The following is a 25,897-nucleotide window of genomic DNA, read 5'->3' as shown; positions in this document are numbered from 1 at the left end:
CATGTATATTTGGGCTTTGTACCTAAAAATAAGATTTTTTTTTTTTTGGTCTCTCAAGACATTTTTTTTTTTTTAGGGCCACACCTGATGCATATGGAAGCGGATCTGAGCCACATCTGCAACCTACGCTTTCAGCCATGCCGGATCTTTAACCCACTGAGCGTGGCCAGGGCTTGAACCTGCACCCTCACAGACACCATGTCAGCTTCTTAGCCCAATGAGCCACAACGAACTAATTTTTGCCTCCTTGGGAGCAACACAGTCCAGCTGAGAGTGCTGCCTTCGTCATCACCACCACCTGACCGACAGCCAAGCCCTCCACCCCCATCCTCCCCTGGACCGTGTTTGTGACTGTAACAGCTTTGACCAGACTAGCCTTCCTTACGCAATTACAATAAATGACACATCACTGCAGTGCCTATTTATTTTTACATTAATCCATGAATCTTGCAGCAAAATGATACTGAAGTTGCAAAATAGAAATTTTACCCCCAATTTTACCCTGTTTCTACCCTGGTTGCTCCTCTCCAATTCATTCTCCAAGAACTATGGACAATAATCTTTGAAAACATTTATTGTTTCATGTTACTCCCTTTCTTTACAAACTTTTCAATGATATTATTATTGTTAGTATTCCTGGATTAAAATCTGAGTTTCTTAACAAAGCCTATAGAGCATATGTCATCTATCCCTGCCTTTGTTTGTAGCCACGCAAGCTGCAGGGTTGGGCAACTTATTCCTTGGTGTGACTGCCTAGAAAGCAGAGCCTGAGCAGGGTTATGAGCTGATGCATTTCGTGGGATACAATCCCGAGAATGTGTAAGTGAGGGAAGCAGCGGAGCAGGAAAGGGAGCGGGTAATGCCACATGAGAGGTCACCACGGGTCATTCCTGGATGCTGAGCCACAAAGGGACACCTGCTTGGCTATGTGCAAAACCCACTGGGTTCCTGAATAGCCCACTGGAGGGAAAAAAGAGAAGGAAACTTATGAGCTGGTTCCTTCCCATGTCCCGCCTCTTGCTGGTTGAGGTGCACCCCGTAGGGAGTTAATCCCTCCGCACTTCCGAGGTGTAGCTCCCAGACCCTGTAGCATCTGTTTGAGAAGCTACATCCCAGGCCAGTGGTGTGATGTCTCACCCACGTCCAGAAGTGGCTGGAGGGCCTGGCCACCAGCTGGTCAGCATCAGTGGGAAGAACATCATGGTTCTGCCCAGAAACCTATCAGCACGGGAGGCAGCTCAGGGGGAGCCAATTCCAGGAGAAAGGAAGGCCAAGAAAATCTGAGGAGGCAGCTAAGGCAGGTCTGATCCTGCCTTCTCTAAGGTTTCCGCACACACTGGACCTTCTCTAAGGTTTCCGCACACACTGGTCTCCACCAACTCTCAGGGCCCTTCATATTCCAGGAGACACTTGAAATTTTCTTCATCAGAAATTAAAATGGATCCTCAGTCACCACCCATCTTTTTCCCATGCCTTCTCTCCTGAGAGTTCTGACCTGGTTCTCTTTTTGACTACACATCAAGGTTTTCTGTTTTACAAGTAAGAAATAACAGATGCTGTATCCCTAAGTTCCCCATGTACCTCGATTTTTGAAAGAAAGATTAGCCTAGAATGTAACTCTTGGGTCACATTCAACTTTTCTCCAATTTTTGTCTGTATTGTTTTACTTGAAATCTGGTATTGAATATTCCATCATTTCGTTGTGTTTGTTTTCCTCTTTCTCAAAACTCCTCTATCATATGTTTGGCTGAATCTAGCCAGTAATTAGCCTTATTCTGTGCTTGTAAAAGACACCCCTGGTATCTATTCAGTTGCCTGAGATTTTCAATCTGGGGAATGTCTGCCTATTCTCTTTATTCCTGGCTGAGTATTATATATTCTTGATTCATATTTTCTTTTGTTCAGAATACTTTAGACCACATCTCTTAGGTTTATGCAGTGAAAGAGTATTCCAGGACTCTCTAACTTTTTTTCTCCATTTGCACGTATTTTTTCTCCTGAGTGCCTAGATGATTCTTTACTTTTGTAATTTAACAGTGTAACCTGACTACAGCTAGTGTTCATTTATTCTAAGTCAATATTGTTCAAACACGGTGTGCTTTGAAATGTGTAGATTCAATTCTTTCTTTATTTCAGGGAAATCACTTCTGGTCCTTTTGCTGTCCCTATCCAGACCAACAAGTTCTATTATGTATGATTTCTGACTTTTTTTGTCTTGTATATTTTAATCACGCTATTAGCTGGCTTTGTCTTAAAACGTTTTCTTTCTAATCAAGTCATGTCTGTCTTGCTAACTAGTTAGCAAATCACACCAGCAAGAATTGAGATGAGCTGCAATCATGTCTGCTGTGCTCCTGTTGGATAAGAGATTTTATATGTGCATTGCAAACAATTAGAAATCAATCACAATGATGTCAGGGCCCAACCACAGAGGGGGGGCAAGGAACATTCACTATAGAGAAGTGATTCTAAGGTTAAAAAAAAAAAATCAGTATTTCCTCCAGAACAGTGCTCCTTGAATCTGGTCCAGAAACGCCAGCATTGCGTTGGGCTGGGAGACTGTTAGAAGCGACCCCTCTCTGTGCTGAATCAGAATCTCATGAAGATGGACTCAAGAACCTGCCTGCCCTCCAGCATGCTTTCCAGGTGAGTCACCCACGGCTCTGGTTGAACCAATGGTGGGCTAAGATAGCACCCCAACACTGAGGTCTGTGGAATGACTGGCCAATGGGGACCTGCTATAGAGCACAGGGAACTCTACCCAATATTCTGTGATGATCTATATGGGAAAAGAATCTGAACAAGAACAGATGTGTGTACATGTATGATGAGTCACTTTGCTGTCCAGCAGACAGGATCAAAACCTTATAAACCAACTACACTTCAATAAAACTTTAAAAAAAAGAAAGAAAAAATGTACTCCAGAAATAATACGGGTTGGAATTAAGGGAACAAATATTATGCAAAAATAAAAATGCATGGTCAGCAGAGGTGGCAGAGGGTCCAAAACGACAGAATGCGAGAGAAAATATGGGAGAAGGAGCAGATTTGAAGACACCCTGGAAATGAGGCCAAGGGAAAATAAAGGAATATATTTCATTAAGAAAGGAGAGGAGAAACCCCGAAGCCAGATGACATGTCCATGGCGGCGACACAGAATGAGAACAACCATAGTGAAGGGCAGAGCAGAGCGACAGCCACACGCGAGGGGCAGGCAGAATACTGGGAGCTGGCAAAGGAGGAGCAGAGGGGAGACGTGCTAGAGGAACGGGGTTCTGCAGAGGAAGGAAGATTCCCGGAGAGATGCATGGTCCACGCGCTGCTGACTTGGTCTTTGTCCAGAGGAACCGCGCAGCCATTGGCATATAAGACTCCATCACTAACAGGACGCCAGGCATCAGTAGCCTAGAGGAGGTACCACTGCCATGCTTGCCTCTGTTCCGAGAAGACCTTCGAAGAAATAACTTATAGAGAATCAGCACAGTTATGGCTGGGATGATGTGCTAATGCTGGCTGGATTTCCAACAAGAGAGAGATGGAAGCGACAGGAAAACAGACCCAGAAGGTGTCCAGAAACAGCGGGGTGGTGGCAGCGGGGAAATGCCATTCAAGCCGCAAGAAGCACCGTGCACGGGACTATTAACAGAGGTCTCTTTCACTTTGATTCTTAGATAATACGGACAAATAAATTAACCAACTTTCAAATGACCACTGACAGGTTTTCTCCAGTGTGTGTTTATTCAAGCCAACTCCAGAGGAGAGAAAATAAGTTATTGAGGCAGAAGACGAACGCAGGTGGCCAGAGGAGGAGCATGGGCTCTGACGCCTTCTTTGACATGGCTGTTGATTAACATTTGTGGTGTAAGGGCTCCAGAGAGTAACTGCCCCACGGGCCTTGTTTTATTATAGGAAGTGCACCTACCCTCATATGGACTTTAATGTCTAGCCCACTCCTCAACGGATAAAAAGGAATGAGAGGAAGGGTGACTCAGTCTAAGGGAAGAGAAGGACAAAGAATCATGAAACTTATGGGGCATTTCCACCCCTAAAACTCCTATTGGACAAGGACTGATATAGGTAATTGAACACGGCCAATGGGAGAAAACCGCATCTTTCTGGACCCCAGGTTGGTACCCCCCATCTTTAACGGATAAAAACCCCTGTAAAACAATAGAGAGCAGGGGGCTCTTCTCCCCCTCCCAGCAGCCCTGGGAGCTATTTGCTTTCCTGTAATAAAGACTTTGCTTGCTTGCTGCCTGTATGTTTGCGGAATTCATTTGTCAACTGCATGAACAAGAACCCGGATTCCGGTAGCATCTTTCTGGCATCATTATCACCAAACCTGATTCCCAAACCCAAGATATGAGAGTGATTTTATTAGCAAGTTAGGAAGTATTCCAGCTTCACATTCACTGGTTGTAAATGGTACACTCCAGCTCTATCATATGAGTGCTTAATAATTCCTAGGGGAGCTACAGCTTGCTCAGCTGAACTGTAAGGACCCACCCATGTTTGCTCAATGTCAGCTTTATTATCAAATGCACCTATGGTTTGCCTTGATGAAACCCTACTGGGGCAATATATTAATAAAAGGCCATAGAGGAGTTCCTTGGTGGCACAGCAAGTTAAGGATCTGGCATTACCACTCTGGTGGCTTGGGTCACTGCTGTGGTGTGGGTTCAAGCCCTGGCCTGAGAACTTCCACATACCTTGGGCACGGCCAATAACAGCAACAACAAGCTATATAAATATCAGGCTTTAGAATTTTAAATGTAAAATTCTATAATTCTTGCCATCCTACTTATCAGGAGTTGTTTGGCTCTTAGCAAGTGTAGCTGAAACAGACTGGCCTTTGGGGATATTCTAACATTCCATTTTTACATTTCAATACCTTGGAAATAAAGAAGAAAGCTATTGGCTGGGTCATTAAAAATTACATCCTGAAAAGTTATTTTATTCTGAATTAAACCTTGCAAAAAAAGAAATCTCCTTCAAACTATATGCATCAACCACAAATGTAATAAATTCATTGAGTAATGAATTAAAAAAAAAAAAAAAAACGAGATAAATGGGGATTTCCAGAACTTGGTTGGGACAGGAAATCTATAATTTTAGAGAGTTCCTCAAGTTAGAATCATCAAGCTAGTCTAAACAAACCTAAATACCACCTCTGTATCCAGATGCTACGGGAACTCTTTGCATGTCTGCCCTGAGTCCTAGCATCTGGTCGGGAGAAAGGCTCTCTGTGGGGCTCCAGCATCCATGATTGTCTCCCTGCTGGAAGGGGCCTTCACCCACTGCAACCCCCATCCCTCCTCTTGAGTTTAACAACAACTCGAGGAGGGAGGCATGGGACTACAGAAGAGCAGTTCGATGTAAGGCCTCTTCTTCCATTGTCTCAACCTGTGACTGGAGTTAATAACATCTTGCTATGCCATGACTGAATTTGTAAATAGGCAGTGGATTAAAACAAAAGCAGGAATTCCCATTGTGGGGCAGTGGAAACTAATTCGACTAGTATCCATGAGGATGTGGGTTTGATCCCTGGCCTCGCTCAGTGGGTTAAGGATCTGGCGTTGCCCTGAGCTGTGGTGTAGGTTGCAGACGTGGCTCCGATCCCACGATGCTGTGGCTGTGGCTGGCCGCTGCAGCTCTGATTCGATCCCTAGCCGAGGAACTTACTTACACCGCATTGGCGGCCCTAAAAAGCAAAAATTAAAAAAAATAATAATTTAGGAGTTCCTGTCGTTGCTCAGTGGTTAGGGAATCTGACTGGCATCCATGAGGACCTGGGTTTGATCCCTGGCCTGGCTCAGTGGGTTGAGGATCTGGCGTTGCCGTGAGCTGCGGTGGTGGCTGCAGATGCAGCTCAGATCCCACGTTGCTGTGGCTATGGCTGTGGCCAGCAGCTGCAGCTCTGATTTGACTCCTAGCCTGGGAACCTCCATATGCCACAGGTGTGGCCCTAAAAACCAAAATAATAATCATTAATAATAATAATAATAATGTTTTTAAAAAGCAGAAAAATCAGGTCTGTAGAACAAAAAAAAGTGAATCTCTATGGGACATATTTGCTGAATGGCTTGTGGTCCATCATTATCAGCATCAGAACTGCAAACCTGGAGGCAAGATCTGGGAGCACCATGGCTACTACAGCCTGGGCTAATCCCCTAGCTTCGATGTTGTGGGAGAGGAAAAGGCTGGGGTGGGAGAGCGCAGGGAGCAGCCCAACCCTGAGATCATTCAAAACTGACTTGGGCAAGCAAGTTTCTAGAAGGCTGTACTGTTTCAAAAGCCACAGATGTTGACTATAATTTCATTTTGGATCTGTAATTTATCTAAGTGGATCTGTTCTAATTTGATTTAGATTCTGCTCAGACACATTGCTTGCAATAAATTCCTCCATTATGTTATTCCAGGGGGCATGTTTGAAACAATGGTAGAACAAGTTGCCCATTGCTATGGACTGAATGGGACTACCCTCCCCAAATTCATGTTAAAGCCTTAATCCTCAGGGCAATGCTTTTTGGAGGCGGGGCCTTTGGGAGGGGATTAGGTCAGGAGGGTGGAGCCCCAGGATGGGACTGGTGCCCTTATAAGAAGAGACAGGAGAGAGATAACCACTATTTCCACATGTGAGGATGCAGCAAGAAGGCAGCCGTCTACAAATCGGGAAGAGAGCCCTTCCTCACCAGGAAACAAATTGGATTGCACTTTGACCTTGGACGTGCAACCTCCAGAACTGTGAGGAATCCACGTCTGTTGTTTGAGGCTCCCAGTCGGTGGTATTTTGTTATCACAAGATACTCCTTAGAAGGGCAGCGTCATTAGAAATCATCAGAAGTCCACTAGGAATCATTACAAACACAGCGGAAACAAACGTGACCTTTCCATGGCCTTGGCTGGGGTCCAGGTCAGACTTCTTAGGTTGAGGCCACAGGATGCGCTGTGCAGACCCACCAGGGCCTGCTCAGGACCCATCACCATCCTTCTCCAACTACTGATGAGAAACTCAACAGCCTCCCAGAATTCCAAGAGGACTCTGTGCTCTGTGGCATCAACCAGAACATGTATGAAAAGAACCTAGGAAACTTTTTGGTCTGTTTCATTCATTCCTCAGTCTACCCCAGGCCAGGCACCTCCTGGGGGTAATAGCATAAAAATTGCAGAAAAAGGGTCATGGTTCCTTCTTGGACTCGAGTGAGCAAAACAGATGCTGTGATGGCAGTTCCTCGTCTGCTCTTAAAAGAAACAGACCTGACCACCCATCCCCTCAGGCTACCACATCAATCTTCAGCAGGCCTTCTCTGAAGGGGTCCTGGAAGCCTTCCCAGCTAACCTCCTCCATGCTCCCTCCCTGCCCGTCCCAGACCAACCTTTAGAGGCCCAGTGGCCTCCTTTGGGGACCCAGTGGTGACATCTCTGTCCTCACCTGACCTGACCACACAGCAGCACCACCCACAGGTGACCCCTCCTGCATCTGGCACCTTGGCTGTGTTCCTCCTCCTTCAGGGCCATGTCTGCCTCCTGGGTCAGCTCTTGGCTTAACCATCATCGCCTGGGAGAGGCCAACCCTCACTGGCCAAGCCCAGAGCCTCCTGGATCTCCTACCACTTTGCTCTCTTCGCACCCACTGCAAAGGCTGGTCCTCCCCTCTCATGAGGTCCTTAGTGGTTGGTTCACTATCTGCCGTCCAGGCCTGAACGTAAGCTCCCTCAGATCAAGACACTGCCAGTCTGTTCACCATCTCACTCATCCACATTCAGATGATCCATAATAGAGCAGAAACTCCGTAAATCTTAGTAACTTCATGAATAAAATGAACCAACTGACGGATAAAAGATACTATTAACACCAAGAGTGGAAACTGTGTCCCATGAAAAAGGGCCAGTTACACAAAACACACAGCACAGAGGAGGTGGGGAGGGAGCTTATGTAGGAGCACCTGGAAGCAAGAAAAAGCAAGGCCAGGCTGCAAAACTAAGACCCTGCCATGAAGCTGGCCTTGGGCACCGGGCACTGTCCAGGTAACGAACAAGAGATGGGACCTGCCTTCAACAGGTGAGTTACTATGGAAACCAAACAGGTCCGACTGTCCCTGATAACTTGATAAGTAGTGTTACTTGTGTTTTCTGTAAAATGTTTTGTTATTTATGCCCTCAAACACGTTCTCTGGAATGCTTCTATATACCATCCTCCCACAGGAAAATACTGCTGTGAGCACGGTTTATTTAGACCAATCACAAATCATATCACAACCCAGGATAATATTTCATTCAGCAATGCCCTCTAACAAATTTCACTGTCTTGAGTTATCCTAATTAAAAGGATCTTGCCAAGAAGAGACTTATTTTATGAGTAGTTATGAAATAATAGTTTAAAAAAATCAGGCACTGCTTTTCCAATTAAAATTATGACTAATGCGGTGAAAGAAGATGATGAAATTACTTCCAGAGGAAGACGACGGAAAGGGAGCATTGTGGGCTCTGCTGCTGGGGGGAGAGGAGACAGGCCAAAACTTGACACTGAGATCGCATGTTTAGAATTCACTTTTTTTCTTTTACCTATTTTATACTATTTATTTTTTAATTAAAGTATAGTCGATAGACAATGTTGTGCCAGTTTCTGCTGTACAGCAAAGTGACCCAGTCATATGTATATATATATATATTCAGAGAACTACCATATGGTCCTACGACCCCACTCCTGGGCATGTATCTGGACAAAACTATAATTCAAAACGACACACGTTCCACAGAAAAGAAAATCATGGACTTGGAGAATAGACTTGTGGTTGCCAAGGGGGAGGGGGAGGGAGTGGGATTAATTGGGAGCTTGGGGTTAACAGAGGCAAACTATTGCTTTTGGAATGGATTAGCAATGAGATCCTGCTGTGCAGCACTGAGAACTATGTCTAGTCACTTGCGACAGAGCAGGATAACGGGAGAAAAAAGAAGGGATGCATGTGTGTGTAACTGGGTCACCATGCTGTACAGTAGAAAAAAAATCATATTGGGGAAATAATTAAAAAAATAGATGAAAATAAAGATTTGGAAACTATAAAAAAAACCAAAAAGATACATGCACCCCTATGTTCATTGCAGCACTCTTCACAATAGCCGAGACATGGAAACAACTGAAATGTCCATCCACAAAGGAATAGATACAGAAGATGTGGTACATATAAACCACGGAATCCTACTCAGCCTAGAGAAGAATCAACGAGTGCCCTTTGCAGCAACCCGGATGCAACTAGAGGCTCTCATCCTAAGTGACGTAAGTCAGAAAGAGGAAGACAAAGCCCACATGCTCTCACATGTTCAGAATTCAAAACAAATCGGACGATGGCAGAAAGCTCCCGGGAGGCGGGGCGAGCGCCTACCTGTGGCCAAATAGATGATGTGGACGAGCGCATCCCGGCCCTGCACCACGTCGACGGCCACGTGGGAGAAGCGGCTGTTGTCCTCCATGAAGGAGGGCACGGCGGTCACCGGCTGCACCACCTCATGCATCAGAATGAACTTCTGAGCATCCTGCAGGTTCCTCTCCGTCAGGTTCACGTACAGGCCCTGGTCCACGGTGCCGCACTGCAGAGAAAGACAGGCCGTTACTGGCACCCGCCCCCTGCACCCTGCTGCCAACCCGGGTCACCGCGGACCACGGGGGGCGGAGGGTGACTGGGGACCTGAAGATCCGAGGTGTGCAAACATGCTCCCTTCCTCGTCCTCCCGCAAGTCCCCAGCCTGGGCATCCCTCCCATTTTAGGTTTGAACTCGTTGTACTGGGGTTGGGGGAGTCTCTCAACATCCCTCATCAAGAAGTGATGAGACGTTTTAAGAGAAGGAAGCGGAAGTCACTGCGGCCTTCACAGCATAGGCATAAAATCTCCTCATCACCTGCTGAGTCCCTCGGACGCTGCCTACCTGCTGCGTCCCACTCAACCTGCCAGATAAATCGGGTGCCCAGACTGAAAATGCAGCAACCAAATGCCTCATGCAGATTTCCTAGTTCTCCTTGGATCGCAGGTCTATAAGCAAGATACGGAATCCACGGAGATAAAACTAGGTCATTTTAATCTGTAAACTATGAAATATCCTATCGTCTTTCACGCGGGCTACGAAACTCTATGCAGGCCTTATGGCTTTGTAATCATATTCGAAACGAGGAGAAATGAAAAACTGGTTTAGAGTCGAGCCTCTGAAAAATACCATCGTGTCGGGGAGCAAAAAGTGCCATTCCCAACTGTCTCTCCGGCAGGCGAATTATTTTGAGCTGAAGAACAATGACGGCCCGAAAAACTCGGGGCTTGGACCTTCCCCTTAACTGCCTAAAAGAATTTAGACAGAGGGCCTGTTCCTGGAAGAGAGCCACCACCAGAGACGGCTGCAAAGAAGATGGGCCAGGTGGGAGGGGTGAAACTCAGCAGGGCCTAGAGAGTGGACCCCACGTCCTGTCCCCTTGTCTCTGCCAGCCCAGCAAAAATATATTTACGAAACTTTGCTGTTCTATCTCCAGGTCAACTGCCTTCCTCCCCCTTTGAGTCCCAAAGCTCTACCCTCAACATTCTCTGGTGTCTTTAGCTGAAGATGGAATTGAAGGTAAGTGTTTTGGCCACTTTGCGGAGTCACTTGCTCAGTCCCTCCCACCTGTATCTGTTCTTAAGCTTTTGCTTGGTTTTTCTCCTGTTAATCTGACTCGTGCCAACTTAATTCTTCACACTGGTCAGAAGAATGGAGTGCAATCTCTTCCTCCCCAATAATGATGAATCTTCAAAAAGAGAGGGGGATAAGAGATGAAAGAAGTGAGGGGGGAAGGGAGATGATGGGGAGAGAGAAGGCTCCTACAAGAAGAAATCAGAAGGAAAGAGAAAGGATCTCAGGCAGAGGAAAGACCACGAAGAGAAAGCTGGGATGGACAGGGGAAAAAAAAAATCAGGCCTGGAAATTGCTGAGAATTAAATTCAGAGCCGTGTTGTGGATAGGCTGGCAGGTGCTCTGTAGGATGGTTTAGGGCAAGGACGAGGTTAAAAGAGGAGTAGGAAAGCAAGCAGAGCTTTCCCAGGACAGAGCACAGACTCAGAAAATTATCACCAGCAATTCTCATTTCTTTCATAAACTTTAAATCCTGGTACCAATAAAGGCTGATCCTCGGCAGAGCTTCATCTAAGCAGGTTTGATGGAAATGAATTTCCCTGTCCATACCACCTGAAACTACCTTTCTAACATGTCATTTCTAATACTTGGTTTTATAATAGGTTGGAGGTACAGACGTCTAAGATGGAAATGGCTTTTTAAAACCAGACGATATTTTTGTAGCACTGGATAAAATACCCTACATGCCCTAAAATGATAGGCTGATTGTAGAATTAAAGAATCTTGGAGTGAATGGATTCTGAACTGGTGCAAGGCTCGGTTTAATGTCACGACCTTGCGTGGATGGCCCGGGTACCAGGTGGTAGACGGTCAGGTGAAGGTGAAGGTTCAGCTCAGTGACCCAGGAGCCACGTGGTCTCAGATGAGGCGCTGCCTCCCAGCCTCTGTCTTTATCTGGAAAGTGGCTAGAGAAGCACTTCCTCTGTTCCCTTCACAGGGCTGCTGGGGGGCCACCTGAAACGCTCCGTGGAGAGCATCTGTCAATTCATTGCAAGTGCTTGTAAATGCCAAAGAACAGGGCCGTGTGCCTGGCACGGAGAAGCCATTCACACAATGGTCAATGGTCAATGTGCCTGCCTAGGAGCAGGCAGCGATTCTATGGTCCATTGAGCTGCAGGGGCCGGAGCGAATGAGTGAATAAATAAAGGAAGGAAGGAATCAATGGGCAAATGAATACAGGGCAGTTGTATTGGGGCAGGAGGGCCGTGCCAGGAGGTTTTATGAAATTACCATATATGCCACTAACACTTGGAGGACAGAGACATGGCCTGTTCACAGATGCATTACGACATGAGAGAGCTCTGCCGGGCTTGGGGCGTTCCAGTTCTGAAAAGTGATGCTGTTTGGCTGTCGACTCTAAAGGCACAGGGTGCAACAAGCCACCTGCCCTCCAGGGGAGGGTCTGTACCCAGGTGTTTTTTTGAAAAACTGGCATGAGAAACATCAGGAGGTAGGATAGAAAGCTGAGGACCTCTGGCTGCTCCTGAGGAATCTGTGGACCCAGGAGACTCCAGGGTGGGTGGGGGGCACTGTCTAACAGGACCCCCGATAGCCCCCTGCCCTTTTTACCACCCTCTAATTTAAACCAGTAACCGGAACGGTCCTTGTGATTCTATGATTTGTAATAAATAGATATTGGATCTTGATGTTTGGTCACAAAGCTCCTAAAACCCTCGGAATTTCCTAAGTGAAGAGAGCACGAAGGCATCTTTTGTTATGATACTGAGGGGACTTTGGGAAAATACCTAAAGACAGGGGCAGGTTCCCAGGGGACCCAACGCTGTGATTAGAGAGTTGGAACTTTCAGTCCTAAGCCCCTGACCTCCAGGGAGGAGAAAGGGGCTGCAGGCTGAGTCCATCACTAATGGCTAGTGATTTCATCAATCTGCCTACCTAAGGAAGCCTCCCCCCCAAACCCCAAAGGGCAGAGCTCTCAGAGGGTCCGGGTGAGTGAACACAGGAGATGGGGGAGCGAGTCCAGCTCAGAAAGAGCCCCGTGCCCTTCCCCCACATCCTGCTCTACACAGCTCTTCCATCTGGCTGTTCCTGAGTTACGTCCTTTATGCGAAACCAGGGATGGAGTAAATAAGATGCTTCTGTGTTCTGTGACTGCTCTAGTCCACGAATCAGCCTACGGAGGGGTCCTCAGAACCTTCCATCTATGACCCATAGGTCGGAAGCCTGGGGGACAACTTGGACTTGCGATTGGCATCTGAAGTGGGGGTCAAGGAGAGAGAAGAGCCTTTTGCCTGTGAGCTCTGATGTTTACCCTCCGGGTAAACAGAGTCAGAATTGAGCTGGACTGCTGGACACCCTGCGAGTGTTGGAGGACCACTTAGCGGTGGAACTGATTGACGAGATTGTTATTCCCGGACTAGGGATCGAACCTGCTCCACAGCTGGAACCAGAGCCACAGCAGTAACAATGCTGGATCTCTAACCCACTGAGCCGGGACAGAACTCTGTAGAGCTGGTTTTAGACGATACTCTACACTCTACAATGTCTTGGTTTCATGTGCCAGCCTATAATGAATATCTCACCCAAGGATTCTTTTTCAAATATTTTGAAAGCTATTTAAATTTACAGCCTATATTTATTGGATCAGAAGGAACCTCGCCAAGTCTCTCATGGGCTGCAAATTCTCTGGCTGTGCCTGATATCCTGGGCTCCCCTAGTGTCTGTGGGACACCCTGGGCACTCTGGGCAAGACGAAAACAATAAAAGGAGTAAAAACACAGCTCTGGTCCTCCTGCGGCTCACCCTCCATTATAGCTGTCTTGTTAACATCTCTGAAAGTAGTAAGATCGATACTTCTACTAATTCTTAACACAGTAACCCTTGCATTCTGGTTGGTTTGTTCCAAGGACAACAGATTCCCCCCTCATCCGCTGGCCAGTGCAAGTGCCTGATTTTTTTCTTTCTTTCTTTCTTTTTTTTTTCTAGGGCCACACCTGCAGCATATGGAGGTTCCCAGGCTAGGGTCACATCGGAGCTGCAGCTACCTGTCTACACCACGGCCACAGCAACGCAGGATCTGAGCCACATCTGCAACCCACACCACAGCTCACCTCACGGCAAAGCCATCAGAACCCTAACTCTCTAAGCAGGCCCAGGGATCCGACCCGCATCCTCATGGATACTAGTCACGTTCTGTTACCATTAAGCCACGAGGGGAACTCCAGCGAGGGCCTGACTTGGATGGTACCTTCCAGCCATCTTGCTGCAAACTTGCATTAGGTACTAGAAGGTGCCGACAGCCTGGCCACGCCCTTCAGTTGGTCCTCCAACAAGGGCCCCCTCATCTGCTTGACCACTTTTGAGGGTCTGTTTTCCATTGTGGCTCCATCATTTCTGATTGATGGTAATCACCACTGCGCAGAAAACTCCCGAATCTGTCCCCTCACAGCAGTGCTACTGGGTCTGGATGATGTTTTCTGTGAGTGATGCTTATCCTGGTGTGGCCCAGAGTCCAGGTGACTTTGGGAACAGCAGCCTCAACCCAGCAAGACTTTCACCACACTTACTACAGTGGTTTTGAGATTGCAATTGATAAGAAATAGTATTTTGTTTTGCTATTGTTTTCAAGGGAGATTTCGGTATTAAATCTTGAAAAATGATGCACTATTCCTCCCAACCCATTCTTCTTCCTGCACCTGCATCACGTTTCTGCTCTTCTAATGAATTAGCTGCTTCGAGTGTGTAAGTACTGCATAAAATCCCAAATGTCAGTAGTCAAACAACAGTACACCTAACCACTTCTAACTGTTGGTTATGGCAAACATAAGGCCCTTTATATACGACTAGTGGAGGGATATTTAATCCAAAACATATCCCCGCCCTATGCCAGCCTCGATGGTCCCATGAAAGTCAGTGAGGTGGCTTCATGTTAGCATGGTTAGCAAATACCATAAACCACAAGAAAACACTTGGCACTAATTTGTACCAGAAGTTATACAAAGAATTGCCATAATCTATAACTTTGGTCCCATGCACATCTCAAATTCTACCCGAGGAAGACAAGCTCAGCTAAGCCACTTCCTGGCTGAAATGCATGCCACGTTCTGCACGCTTCATTCCTTACCCTGCATATCCCCCCTCCTGTCTCATAAATGTGAGCAGGCCCTTCGGGGTGACACCGGCATTATAAAACCAGATGCCCGTGGCCTTGGGAAATGAGGGGATGTGCTGTGTGCTACCAATGCATCCAGACAAAGGGGCTACAAGCTACTGCCTGGAGGCGGTAAAGCTTCACAAAGTTTATTAAGTCTGCTCATTGTGAAGACTTTTGCAACAGAAAATCAAGACATTAAAAAGACACTAAAAATATCCTGAGCATCTCTGCTAATTTTTTTTAAACCTCTGGATTTTACAATTGGGCTTTCTTAAAGGGTTTGATAGAATTCATGGTTTTTACAAAGGCCCTTCTTTTTTTTTTTTTTTTTCCTTTTTATCTTTTTTAGGGCTGACCTAGCAGCATCTGGAAGTTCCCAGGTTAGGGGTGGAACCGAAGCTGCAGCTGCTGGCCTACACCACAGCTACAGCAATGTGGGATCCAAGCCACATCTGCGACCTACACCACAGCCACAGTAACTCTAGATCCAAGCCTTGTCTGCAATCTACACTGCAGCTCATGACAACACCGGATCCTTAACCCACGGAGAGGGGCCAGGAATTGATCCCGCATCCTCATGGATACCAGTCAGGTTCATAACCTGATGAGCCAGAACAGGAACCCCTACAAAGAACCTTCCTAAACTGTTACTATGCCCTAAGATCCAGGGACACGGGGGCCGGGAGACTGAACAAAGGCGCCGAGAGAGTCAGTGTTCAGGTAATAATTACACAAAACACATCTGTCATCAGGACAAGTGATTACTTCATGTCTGGTTCCCACCAAAGTGTTGGCTTGCCTGCATCTCTTTGTCTGGCACTGCGCTTTCTCAGCAGCAAGGCCTGGATAATAACTACAAACCCGATTGCTCAGTTTCCTGACTTATAAGTGAGACTAATGATGTCCACTTAGCAGAGCTGCTCAAAGGGAAAATAAGACAAAGTAAGTAAAAATAAACATTCTAAAATCCTTCTTCCTCACTGTATTGATGAAAATGGGAGATGGCAGATGCTAAATTATTTGCCCAAGTAAAGCAGTAAATGGTAAAGTGGATGTGGAAACCCTTTCCAATTCTTAAGCCCAGGATCTTTAGGAAAAACAAACAAACAAAACAATTAGAATTGCAAAAAAAAAAAATATATATATATATATATACACACACACAAATAAACCATGGATTTCTCATCCTGGTGCAGCGGAAACGAATCCAACTAGGGACCATGAGGTTGCGAGGTCGATCCCTGGTCTCGTTCAGTGGGTTAAGGATCTGGTGTTGCCATGAGCTGTGGTGTAGGTCGCAGACATGGCTTGGATCCCGCACTGCTGTGGCTGTGGTGCAAGCTGGCAGCTGCAGCTCCAATTGGACCCCTAGCCTGGGAACCTCCATGTGCTGCAGGTGCGGCTCTAAAAGGACAAAAGACAAAAGTAAATAAATAAATAAACAAACAAACAATTAGAACGGGAGGGTCCCTGCCAAAGACCAAGTAAAGTGTAAGATAATTGAGTTTTCCATACCCCCAGTTTTCTAAAAAGCCAGAGATTGTGTGTGTTGGGATGATAAACCAATCAGAATTTGGAGGCCTGGATACAGGACCCCGGTCAAGCATGGATTAGTTATGACAGCTGCAGGTCCCCTAGGTAGAAGAGGTGAAGGCTTCGCATCTCAGGACCGAGGTTGGGATTCCAGCTCAGCCACTAATCAGCAGTGTCCTTGGCCCGATGATGTGTCTGGGGGCTCAACACCCTCCTCTGACTGTGGGAGGCGCTGTTACCCATCACAGGACTTTTGGCAGAATGCACCACATAATGCAACCTTGGTGGTCCTAAAAATTACACCCATGATGAGGTGATGATGCTCCTGGGAAAGTCCTTCTCAGAAGATAAGCCCTCAGGGGAAGCCTGCTGTTATGCATGGAAGTCTGTGTCTTCCTAACACTGATCTGTTGAAACCCAGTCCTCTGGGCGGCTGCATTTGGAGTTGGAGCCTCTGGGGCAGTGACTGAGGTTAAATGAGGTCTTAAGGATGGGGCCCCGGCCTCCCAGGATTAGCAGCTATCCATGCTTACTCAGAAGAAGCCCCACGAGGACACACTGAAGGTGGCCATCTACAAGCTGGGAAGGGAGCTCTCACCAGAAACAGAACCGACCAGAACCTTGACCACAGGCATCTAGCCTCCAGAACTGCGAGAAAATAAAAATCCAGCCTGTGGTGTTTTGTTATGGCTGCCTGAGCTGACTAATACACCTGCTGACCAACCAAACAGGAGTAGATGGCTTGACCCCTGGGTTCCAGCGCCTTCCGCACATGGGTAGACGGGCTTATAGCTTGAACATGCTGCACTTCTGTGATGTCTAAATGCATGGCCTCCATCTGCTCTCCTTTCCCCACCGCTGCCCCATCACAGCCCATTCACCCCAATGGTTAATCTCGCCACATTTGCCAATTAGAGCTCAAATTCTGTTTGTGCATCTCCAACGGCTCTGTGCCCGGGACCCATTCATGACAGCGACATTCATTAGGAATCAGAGTTTCTGGGGACACAGAGTCCACCATCATTAGCACTAATTGAAGCTTGGACTCCCCAACCTGCTGCATTATGCTGGCCTCTTTCAGTCCAGCCTCAGGAATCACAGCTGACAAAAGGCCCTTTTTGGGTCTGGGCGCCTGAGCTGACAAAAGGCCTCGGTCTATTTACAGGAGACACGCTGAGTGTGGGACTGTCCAGGGGGCTTGGAGGAGGGGCACAGCTCACACGGAATTGTGCATGCACTGGGGTTTCAACTGTCCCAGCCAGTCTGTCTCTACAAGGTTCCTGCCGTCTCTCTGCGGGTGGGGGTGGGGTGACAGAAGGAGGGCCCCATTGTCCTGGGAATTACCTGGAAGTTGGGGTTGGGGTTGGGATACGGCAGCCAGGCGGACCGGGAGTTCTCCTGGTACTTGAAGGGTCCATTAAAGGCCTGCGAGATGGCACTCAGGTTGAAGACACACACGGCCGAGGCAGCGATGCTATTCCTGGGGAACGAGGGAAGAGAAGGGAGAGGTGGGTCCGAGAGGCTGGGGGACCATGGTCCTCCCCAGACCCTGTGATGCTGAGCAAGCGCCTGTAGGGAGAAAGATTCGAGATCAGTCTCCTAAACACCCAAGGATGTAGCCGAAGCAGTGGGTGGTGTCCTCGGGGTTTCTCGGGCGGAGAACGAACACTTCACTGTAGAAACGACAGTATTTAGCAGTTATGACACCTGCCCGCCTGCCTCATGGGATTAATTCACCCAGCCACGATGGGTGTGACAAAGGATTCTGAAGAGCTCTATGTAATGCCTTTCCAATTCCCAGAGGAAAAAGACTGTCTTCCAGGGGACGGGCCTCTCATCAGCCTAGCAGGGCTCTTCCCACCCATTTATCTGGTTACTTTAGCTGGCGGTGGGGCAAGCTGCTGTTACTGCTTTTTTTTCTTTATAGAGCCACAACCATGGCATATGGAGGTTCCCAGGCTAGGGGTCGAAGCAGAGCTACAGTGGCTGGCCCACGCCACAGCCACAGCAGTGTGGGATACGAGCCACATCTGCAACCTACACTGCAGCTCACATCAATGCCAGATCCTTAACCCACTGAGCAAGGCCAGGGATTGAACCTGTGTCCGCATAGATGCTAGTCGGGTTCTTAACCTGCTGAGCCATGACAAGAACTCCTTTTTTTTCCTTTTTTTTTTTTTTTAAAGTCCCAGATAGCTATGGCTATCTGTTATTCTCAAAAAAAAAATAATAATCCATTAAAAGCATTTTGCCAACAGTGCCTATCAGAGAACCTTCCTACACAGAACCTATTTTTTTTTTAATTAAAAAGCCTTTTAAATTCAATTGGTCAGAGAGAGACACCTGCCAGAGCACTGACACAGGAAGTCGTGAAGTTTGATGGAGATTCCAGTTCTGCCGAATTGAAGGCTGCAATTGAGAGGCTCACAGAGCCCAGACCCCTTTCACTAAGCCTAAGTGGAAACAGCAATGTTTTGTTTGTTAAATAAATCTGCCTTGGGAGCTCAGCTTGGGTTTTAAATTTTCATGTTATTGCTCTTCGCCAATACCAGGTCTACGTATCGGTTGTTTGCCCTGAATCAAGGGAAAATCGGGAACATGGAAAATCGGGAACGTGAACCTGATGCTCGGCTTATCTGACAAACACGGAGCAGGTGGAAGACACCATTTCAAAGGCTTTACAGATTCCAATTCACTTGCCCTTTACAAGGTAAGAGAAGTTCATTGATAAGGAAGCTGCAGCCCAGGAAGGTCCAGACACCTGCCCGATTACCCAGCTCCCAAATGGGAGAAGTGAACTAAAACTCCAGGTGGGGAGGAACTATCTGAATCCAAATATCCAAAGAGGAAATACCTGAATCTCTGTGACAGTTCTATGTGGACAGTAATAAAAACAACAAAACGCCTTCCTGGGAAGACTGGAGCCCTGCGAGCAAGGGTGTGGGTTCCTTGGAAGCTTCAGCACAGAGAACAGAGTCTGGCGGGAAGATGCGAACCCAGACTGTGGGCGAATAGAGTGAAACAAAAACATGAACTTCTTCCTATCGCTAATTTTACTCTTTTTTATATTATCTTTGGAAAATAAGTATATGAGGAGTCAAAAAGTATAAGAAAGAAATAGACTTTGGATGTGTGACTGGACTTCAGAAAGATCGAGAAGGCAACTCTGTTAGAGCAAGAACGGCCGGCCAGCCCCTCAGCAGGGATTCCATCCAGGGACCAGGTGACCACTGTCCTGGGACAGTGACAGTCGAGGGGGATGGTTAATAATAATAATAATAATAATAATAACAACAACAATAATAATACTACCTCCCTGAGCCCTCTGCCGAGCACCTCACAGGGGTCGTCTTATTTATCACAGTCAGTGAACCTCTAGATTCTGAGACCAGCCTGATTTTACAGACCTAGGAACCAAGGAACTGGGAGGTTATTGAACCCACATCACGGCTTAAACAGGATTTACAGCTGCTTTTCCAGGGCCCCAGAGTTCACACCTTTGACCCCAGTGCAGTGCTTCTTCCCAGGAAGGGAGGAAACTCCTCTCCCTGCCGGCATCTCATTGCTCAGTTCACTGCATTCACTCCCTCTGAAGGGGACTGGTCGGGGTCTCTGATGTCAGTGCCCCTGGGGCTGCCAGTCTGAGCATCCCTGACAGGTGTTGGTGGGCACTTTTTCCCCCACACACACATACACTTTCCAGTGCTGCCTCTGCCCTTTAACTTCCTGTGATCTGAGGGAATTCCCATTGTGGTGCAGCAGAAAAAAAACCGACTAGAATCCATGTGGACACGGGTTTGATCCCTGGCCACCCTCAGTGGGTTAAGGATCCGGCGTTGCCGTGAGCTGAAGTGTAGGTTTGCAGATGCAGCTTGGATCCTGCGTTGCTGTGGCCGTGGCGTAGGCTGGCAGCTGTAGGCCTGATTAGATCCCTAGCCTGGGAACGTCCATATGCCCTGGCTGGTTTTACAAACCAACAAAGACAAACAGCATTTCCTGTGATCTGAGAAGGGTGGGTTGGGAGGAAATGGGTGACTCTCTAGTGGCTCTACCTCCCCCTCTTCCCAGGATGGGCCCACCTGCCAGAACTACATATTCACCTTCTCCTGCCCATCCCTGCAGGTGGGTGAGGCCAGCCCAGGTCTAGACATCCATGACTTCACAGACGAGAAGGCTTGGACTGGGATCTGCGGTCACAAGCCCATTTGGCTAATAGACCTTCAACCCCCTGCTGCAAGCTGGCCTCTATCCATCCTCACGGCAATAACGAGGCTGCTCTCTTTTATTTCTTGTTCAGAGTCCAGGTGGGTGAGGCTGGGAGTAACCTCACCCACCACCACCCTGCTGAGCCCAACGGTACTGGAATGCAGAGTTTGCTTCCTCGGTCTTCTGGAAGCAGCTGCTAGGAAAGTAAAGTTCCTCCTAGCTCTTCATCCCCTAAGGAGGGAAGAGAAATCACAACTTTTGCCCCCAAACTCCCACTACTTTATTATCTGTGAGCCAGCATTTTTAGACATCCAGGAAAAAAACAAGCAAAACCTTCTGGGACTCTGCTGTAGGAGTGTATCGTTTCCAGCAGCCTAATTCACGCCTAAGGGTTGGAGAAAACCACACGGCCCTAGCGATGGAATGAGCTAGAACCGTGAACTCTGTCTCCACTCCCCAGTGCTGAGGGGCCTTATGTACAGAGAGAAGTCAGACCTATGAGCAAAGCACCAGGAAGCTTGGCCGAGGCACTTTTAGCCATCAGTTCAGAGACAGGACAGAACTGAGCCTCAGACCGTCACTTTCTTTCAATTTGGAGAAAGTCTGGTCGGGAACGAGGCCATCTCTTGGGAGGGCAATGAACAGGCTGACACGCGGGGTGGGGGGAGGAATATCATGGGATTGGAGATGACTGTATCAGAAGGTTGTTCCCAAGACCTAGCGAGAAGAAGTACTGGAGAGAGAAAACGGAGGTCTAGCGATTCTACTTCTGTCAGTACAGATGCTAAAATATACTCGGTCATATCTAACAAGATGGGCATTTGCGACAGTGGACAAATAGACTGGAACAGTCTGAAACTTATTTTTGCAGGTATCTAAACTGGCCGTTCGCCCTCTTGGAATGGCCTGGACACGGGACTTTCATAACTTTTTAAATCGTCCCTTTACGCCCACAGCCAGGCGAATGAAGAGCTAAGTAAGCCAAGCTCCCACTGTGTGCAAAATCAATGTCAACTGGGCAGCTGAACATTCATCTTGTGCAGCTGACACTGTTTCTTAAACAAGGTTTTGGAAAGCAAATCAACTTCAGAACCTAAACATTGATTTTTTTTTTTTCCCGAAAGAAACTTATCAAGGAGAGAAAATAACCTAGGGGGTTGAAAACCAGATGTATAATAAAGACAGTCGTGGTAGGATGGTGGGGTTGCAAAGGGTGGGGAGCCATCTATTTTTATCTCATTTTTCTAACTTCACATCAGAAAGAAGACTCTTCATGGAATAAACATTATTATCAAGCTCAGCCGAGGGAAGAATACCATGGAAGTGAGATGTAGAGAAAGTGATTCTTCAGACATGAAATCCATGGGTGGGCTTCAGAATAGATAAAAAGTAAGGTGACAAGACGTGGGAAGCCGCAGAGACATTACAGGGGGACCGGCTGTCCGAGTTCACCTGGGACCTAGAGGTTTCCTGGGTTACGGAGCTGTCCTCAGTGCTGAAGCCCGGGCAGTTCGGGACACACCGGCATGGCTGGTCAACCCATCCCATTTCTTGGTACTTCCAGCCCATCCTGATTTAGATCCTTTACCCTGGATACAAATACACCTAGTTGGTGTGTGTCTAAACTGCTAGGTCCCTGGATGAGAGACTTCAAAGATGAGGCGAAGCAGAACTTGCACGGCAGAAGCATCATTCCCATAGCCAAGGTTGAGGAGAGTGAAGCTCCGAGTCGCTGTGCTTCTGGGGGTGGGGTGTGATCGCGGGGAGTCTTAGCACAGCACAGCAGCTAAGAATGGAAATGAAGTGTGTGTCATGTTATGTACACTCCGCCAGACAGAGTGAAAGAAAAGAAACTGCATGATTTATCTAGTCCACATAGCATCAGTTCTGAAGACAGAGGTATCTCCCCACAAGAACAAAAATACTATAATTTTTTCAAAAACATTTAAAAAGGAGATGCATCCTTTTTAAAATGTTTACTTTCTGGCCGCACCCGGGGTGAGTGGAAGTTCTAGGCCAGGGATCGAACCCTCGCCACAGCAGTGACCCAAGCCACTGCAGTGACAACGCTGGATCTTTTTAACCCACTGGGTCCAAGAGAAGTCCTAGAATAGTCATTTTTAGAAATGCCTAAGTTAGGAATTTTCTAGAACACTGATTTATAATGCAGCTTTATGGGAAAATGAGAAAGTACATTGCATACATGAGCAGGGCTTTAGTTAAGACTCACTATCTCAAAGATCAGACTCTCCAGACAACCATGCTTTCCTAATGCAAAGAGGTGTGACTTGGGTATAGAAAAAAATGATATCTGATACTTTCCAGTTTGCAAAAAGTGCCCAGAGCACACGGGTAAATGAGGAGGGAAAAAAATGTACAGGGAATAATTCGATGCTAGCATTGCATAGGATAGATCAAAACTTTGGGACTGGTTTTATTTTCCTAATACCAGTTTCAGAAATCACATCACTTTCTGTAACTCTGAATTTATCCTCAAAAATTGAGGGAGAAGAGGAGTCCCTGTTTTGGCACAGCAGAAATGAATCTCACTAGTATCCACGAGGATGTGGGGTCGATCCCTGGCCTCGCTCAGTGGGGTAAAGGATCTGGTGTTGCCGTGAGCTGTGGTGTAGGTCACAGATGCAGCTCGGATCCCGCGTTGCCGCGGCTGGCAGCTGCAGCTGTGATTTGACCCCTAGCCTGGCAACATGCATAGGCGGCAGGTGCAGCCCTAAAAAGCAAAACAATAAAAATAGAAAAAAATGAGCTGTTAGCCCAGGAAAAGAAGAAAGGTTACTTCTAAGGCAACTTGGAAACCTCCCAGGTCAGAGCAAAGGAGACGCATTCAGAGAGAGGCGAGGAGGACGGGGTGGGAAGCGAGGACCTGCAGTCACATACACATTGGTGGAAAAGACGGCATAGATCAAGTCCAGCTCCGGCAGGAAGAAAGTGCCCTGCAGCTCGTTGTAGTAGAAAGGGACCTCGCCGGGGCGCGAGCAGTTGAGGCGCGCCTTCATGAACGTGGTCCACGTGTCCTCCAGCAGGAACCGGCCCCCGAGGTCGTTCTTACACACCCGGGCCGCTCGGGAGAACACCGTCTTCCCACAGTCATGCTCCACGGCATTTTCGCGGAAAAAGAAGTAGGTGAAGTTCCCGATGTCGTAGGATGACACGAAGTTGGGTTCTAGAAACGACAGGGAAAGAAGAAGAGTCTCAGTACTCGTGGGCGACTTCTGCGTGTCTCGGCTGCTCAGTCTTTCTTCCAAGGAGACTTGATGTTGTGGGCCCAACATGAGTGAGTTCTTATCAAATGAACGGGAGGCCCTAAGTTTTATGCCACTGGGTGGAAGGCAGTACACGCATTCAGAGTTAATAAAGCGGCACGTGGGGAGTTCCCTGGTGGCTCAGTGGGTTAAGGACCTAACATTGTCCCTGCTGTGGCTCAGGTTACTGCTAGGGTGCAGGTTGGATCGCTGGGCTGGGAACATCCACAGGCCGTGGGTATGGCAAAAATAAATAAATAAATAAATAAATAAATAAATAAATAATGCAGCAATTAGGTAGCGCCAAAAATATGGGCAGCATCTAAAAGGGGAAGCAAAACATTGCGGCACACTTTGAAGCCATATCTAGTTCATTATTTGTACATTCTTACATAACCTTCAGAAAAAGAGGGAGCAAAAGAGATTAAAAACATGAAATGTGATTCAGAATATAGGAATATAGGAATCTAGTATCCTGTTTGTGTAGAAGACAGCATTTTTTGGTTTTTGTTGTATACATGAGCATGACTTCAACATAATTTACATGCTTTTAGTAAGAACTTCAGAAGTGTTTTTCTTTTGTGAAAACTGAAACTAGAAGGTTAGTGTCTTGACTTGGCAATTCCTGTTACCATGGTGACCATGTAACTGTGATGATTGACTCTTATTTTCTTATTTCTGGGTTTCTGGGGAATCCATTTAGAGAAGGGAAGTGTATTCAGATGGTGTAAGTGCCTGGAAGCTTTCTGGTCTCATAATTAGATTAAAAATAGGGACTTGGAAGAGTTTCCATTGTGGCTCAGTGGTAACGAACCCTACCAGTATCCATGAGGATGTGGGTTCTATCCCTGGCCTTGCTCAGTGGATTAAGGATCTGGCGTTGCCGTGAGCTGTAGGCTGGCAGCTGCAGCTACAATTCTACCTTTAGCCTGGGATCTTCCCTATGCCACAGGTGCGGCCCTAGAAGGACAAAAAGAAAAGAAAAAAAAGGGACTTACGAGATGACAAAACTATGACAAACCTTACTTACTCACCATGCTCATTTGGTCTTTGGGAATTAATTGTCAACTGAGTTTCATACACAGCATTGCAAATGCAGCCTTCATAACTTCCTGTTTGAGTCTATGGATAATAAGTATGATCCCCTTTCAGACACAGGCGTGTCTTCACACTGATCTTTAAAAAGGTTTGACTCGAGTTTACTCTTTTCTCTATTGCTGAGAATGTTCCATTCAATCGGCAGGTTATCTTAATTTTATGATATAATCAGGATCAGAGGACAATAACCTTGAGTGTTCAAAATTAATGGAAAGATACAACAACTGTATCCACAAGAATACGTTTCAGGGATGTGGGGGCGGAGATTAAACTGGCTTTGTACGTTGCCAGACCCAACCAGATTGTAGCAAGAAACAGACATATTCTTGGCAGGACGACTACAAAGAGGTTTGTCTACAAGTTGACTCATTAATATTAAGAGTTAGACTCATTAATAAGAGTTATACTTCCCACAGGCTCACCTAAGATCTGAAATGCACACCTTGATTAAAGGCTGCTGCCAGTTTTCAATCAAATTCAATTGAATTTCCATCAATATCTGATGCCATCACAAAGTGTTTCAACTTGACCTTCTAAAATATAACAACTGTGTAACATGATGGAGGATAATGTGAGAAAAAGAATACGTGTGTGTATATGTGTGTGTATATGTATGTGTGTGTGTGTGTGTGAGAACTGGGCCACTCTGCTGTACAGCAGACATTGACAGAATATTGTAAATCAACTATAATAAAAAATAAAAATAAATAAAAAAATTAAAATTTAACAACTATTCCACATTGTACGCATGATGTGCTTTTATCTTCGACCCAGGATTTTTTTTTAGGGCCGCACCTGTGGCATATGGCATATGGAGGTTCGCAGGGTAGGGGTCCAATCGGAGCTACAGCCGCCGGCCTACACCACAGCCACAGCAATGCCAGATCCAAGCCACATCTGTGACCTACATCACAGCTCAGAGCAATGCCAAATCCTTAACCCACCAAGTGAGGTTAGGGATTGAACCTGTGTCCTTACGGATACTAGTTGCGTTCGTAACCCACTAAGCCACAGCAGGCACTTCTAGGATACTG

General features: G+C 46.9%; 1 protein-coding gene and 1 long non-coding RNA gene across 18 annotated transcripts in view; one reads left to right on the top strand and one right to left on the bottom strand.

Annotated features, from left to right (window-relative positions):
• The window catches only part of SEMA5A (semaphorin 5A), a 530,468-nt gene that overhangs the window by 140,440 nt on the left and 364,131 nt on the right, over window positions 1-25,897 (bottom strand). For 16 of the 17 annotated variants that reach the window (XR_014831038.1, XM_085001952.1, XM_085001944.1 and 13 more), the window contains 3 exons: window positions 23,401-23,686; window positions 17,641-17,776; window positions 9,383-9,587 (listed from right to left, as the gene is read on the bottom strand). Coding sequence is in view for 16 of the 17 variants with exons in the window: in XM_085001952.1 (XP_084858078.1) it covers window positions 9,383-9,587; window positions 17,641-17,776; window positions 23,401-23,686 (627 nt within the window). In the remaining variant the exon portion in view is untranslated. Of the gene's footprint in view, window positions 1-9,382; window positions 9,588-17,640; window positions 17,819-18,191; window positions 18,431-23,400; window positions 23,687-25,897 lie in introns of those variants that run through there. The other variant, XM_085001959.1, reaches the window with a different exon arrangement.
• On the top strand, window positions 35-7,377 carry LOC146395695 (uncharacterized). The gene is made up of 3 exons (XR_014831039.1): window positions 35-5,557; window positions 5,817-5,957; window positions 6,420-7,377. It is a non-coding gene; the product is annotated as an uncharacterized LOC146395695 (long non-coding RNA).

This window comes from Sus scrofa, chromosome 16 (genome assembly GCF_054392235.1).
Source record: "Sus scrofa isolate SSC_HxYL_T2T_F1_AM1 chromosome 16, Sscrofa_HxYL_maternal_Yorkshire_Landrace_v2.0, whole genome shotgun sequence".
NCBI classification, from domain to species: Eukaryota; Metazoa; Chordata; class Mammalia; order Artiodactyla; family Suidae; genus Sus; species Sus scrofa.
The sequence above is the reverse complement of the archived record's forward strand: the minus strand, read 5'-3'. Positions and strand labels throughout refer to the sequence as shown.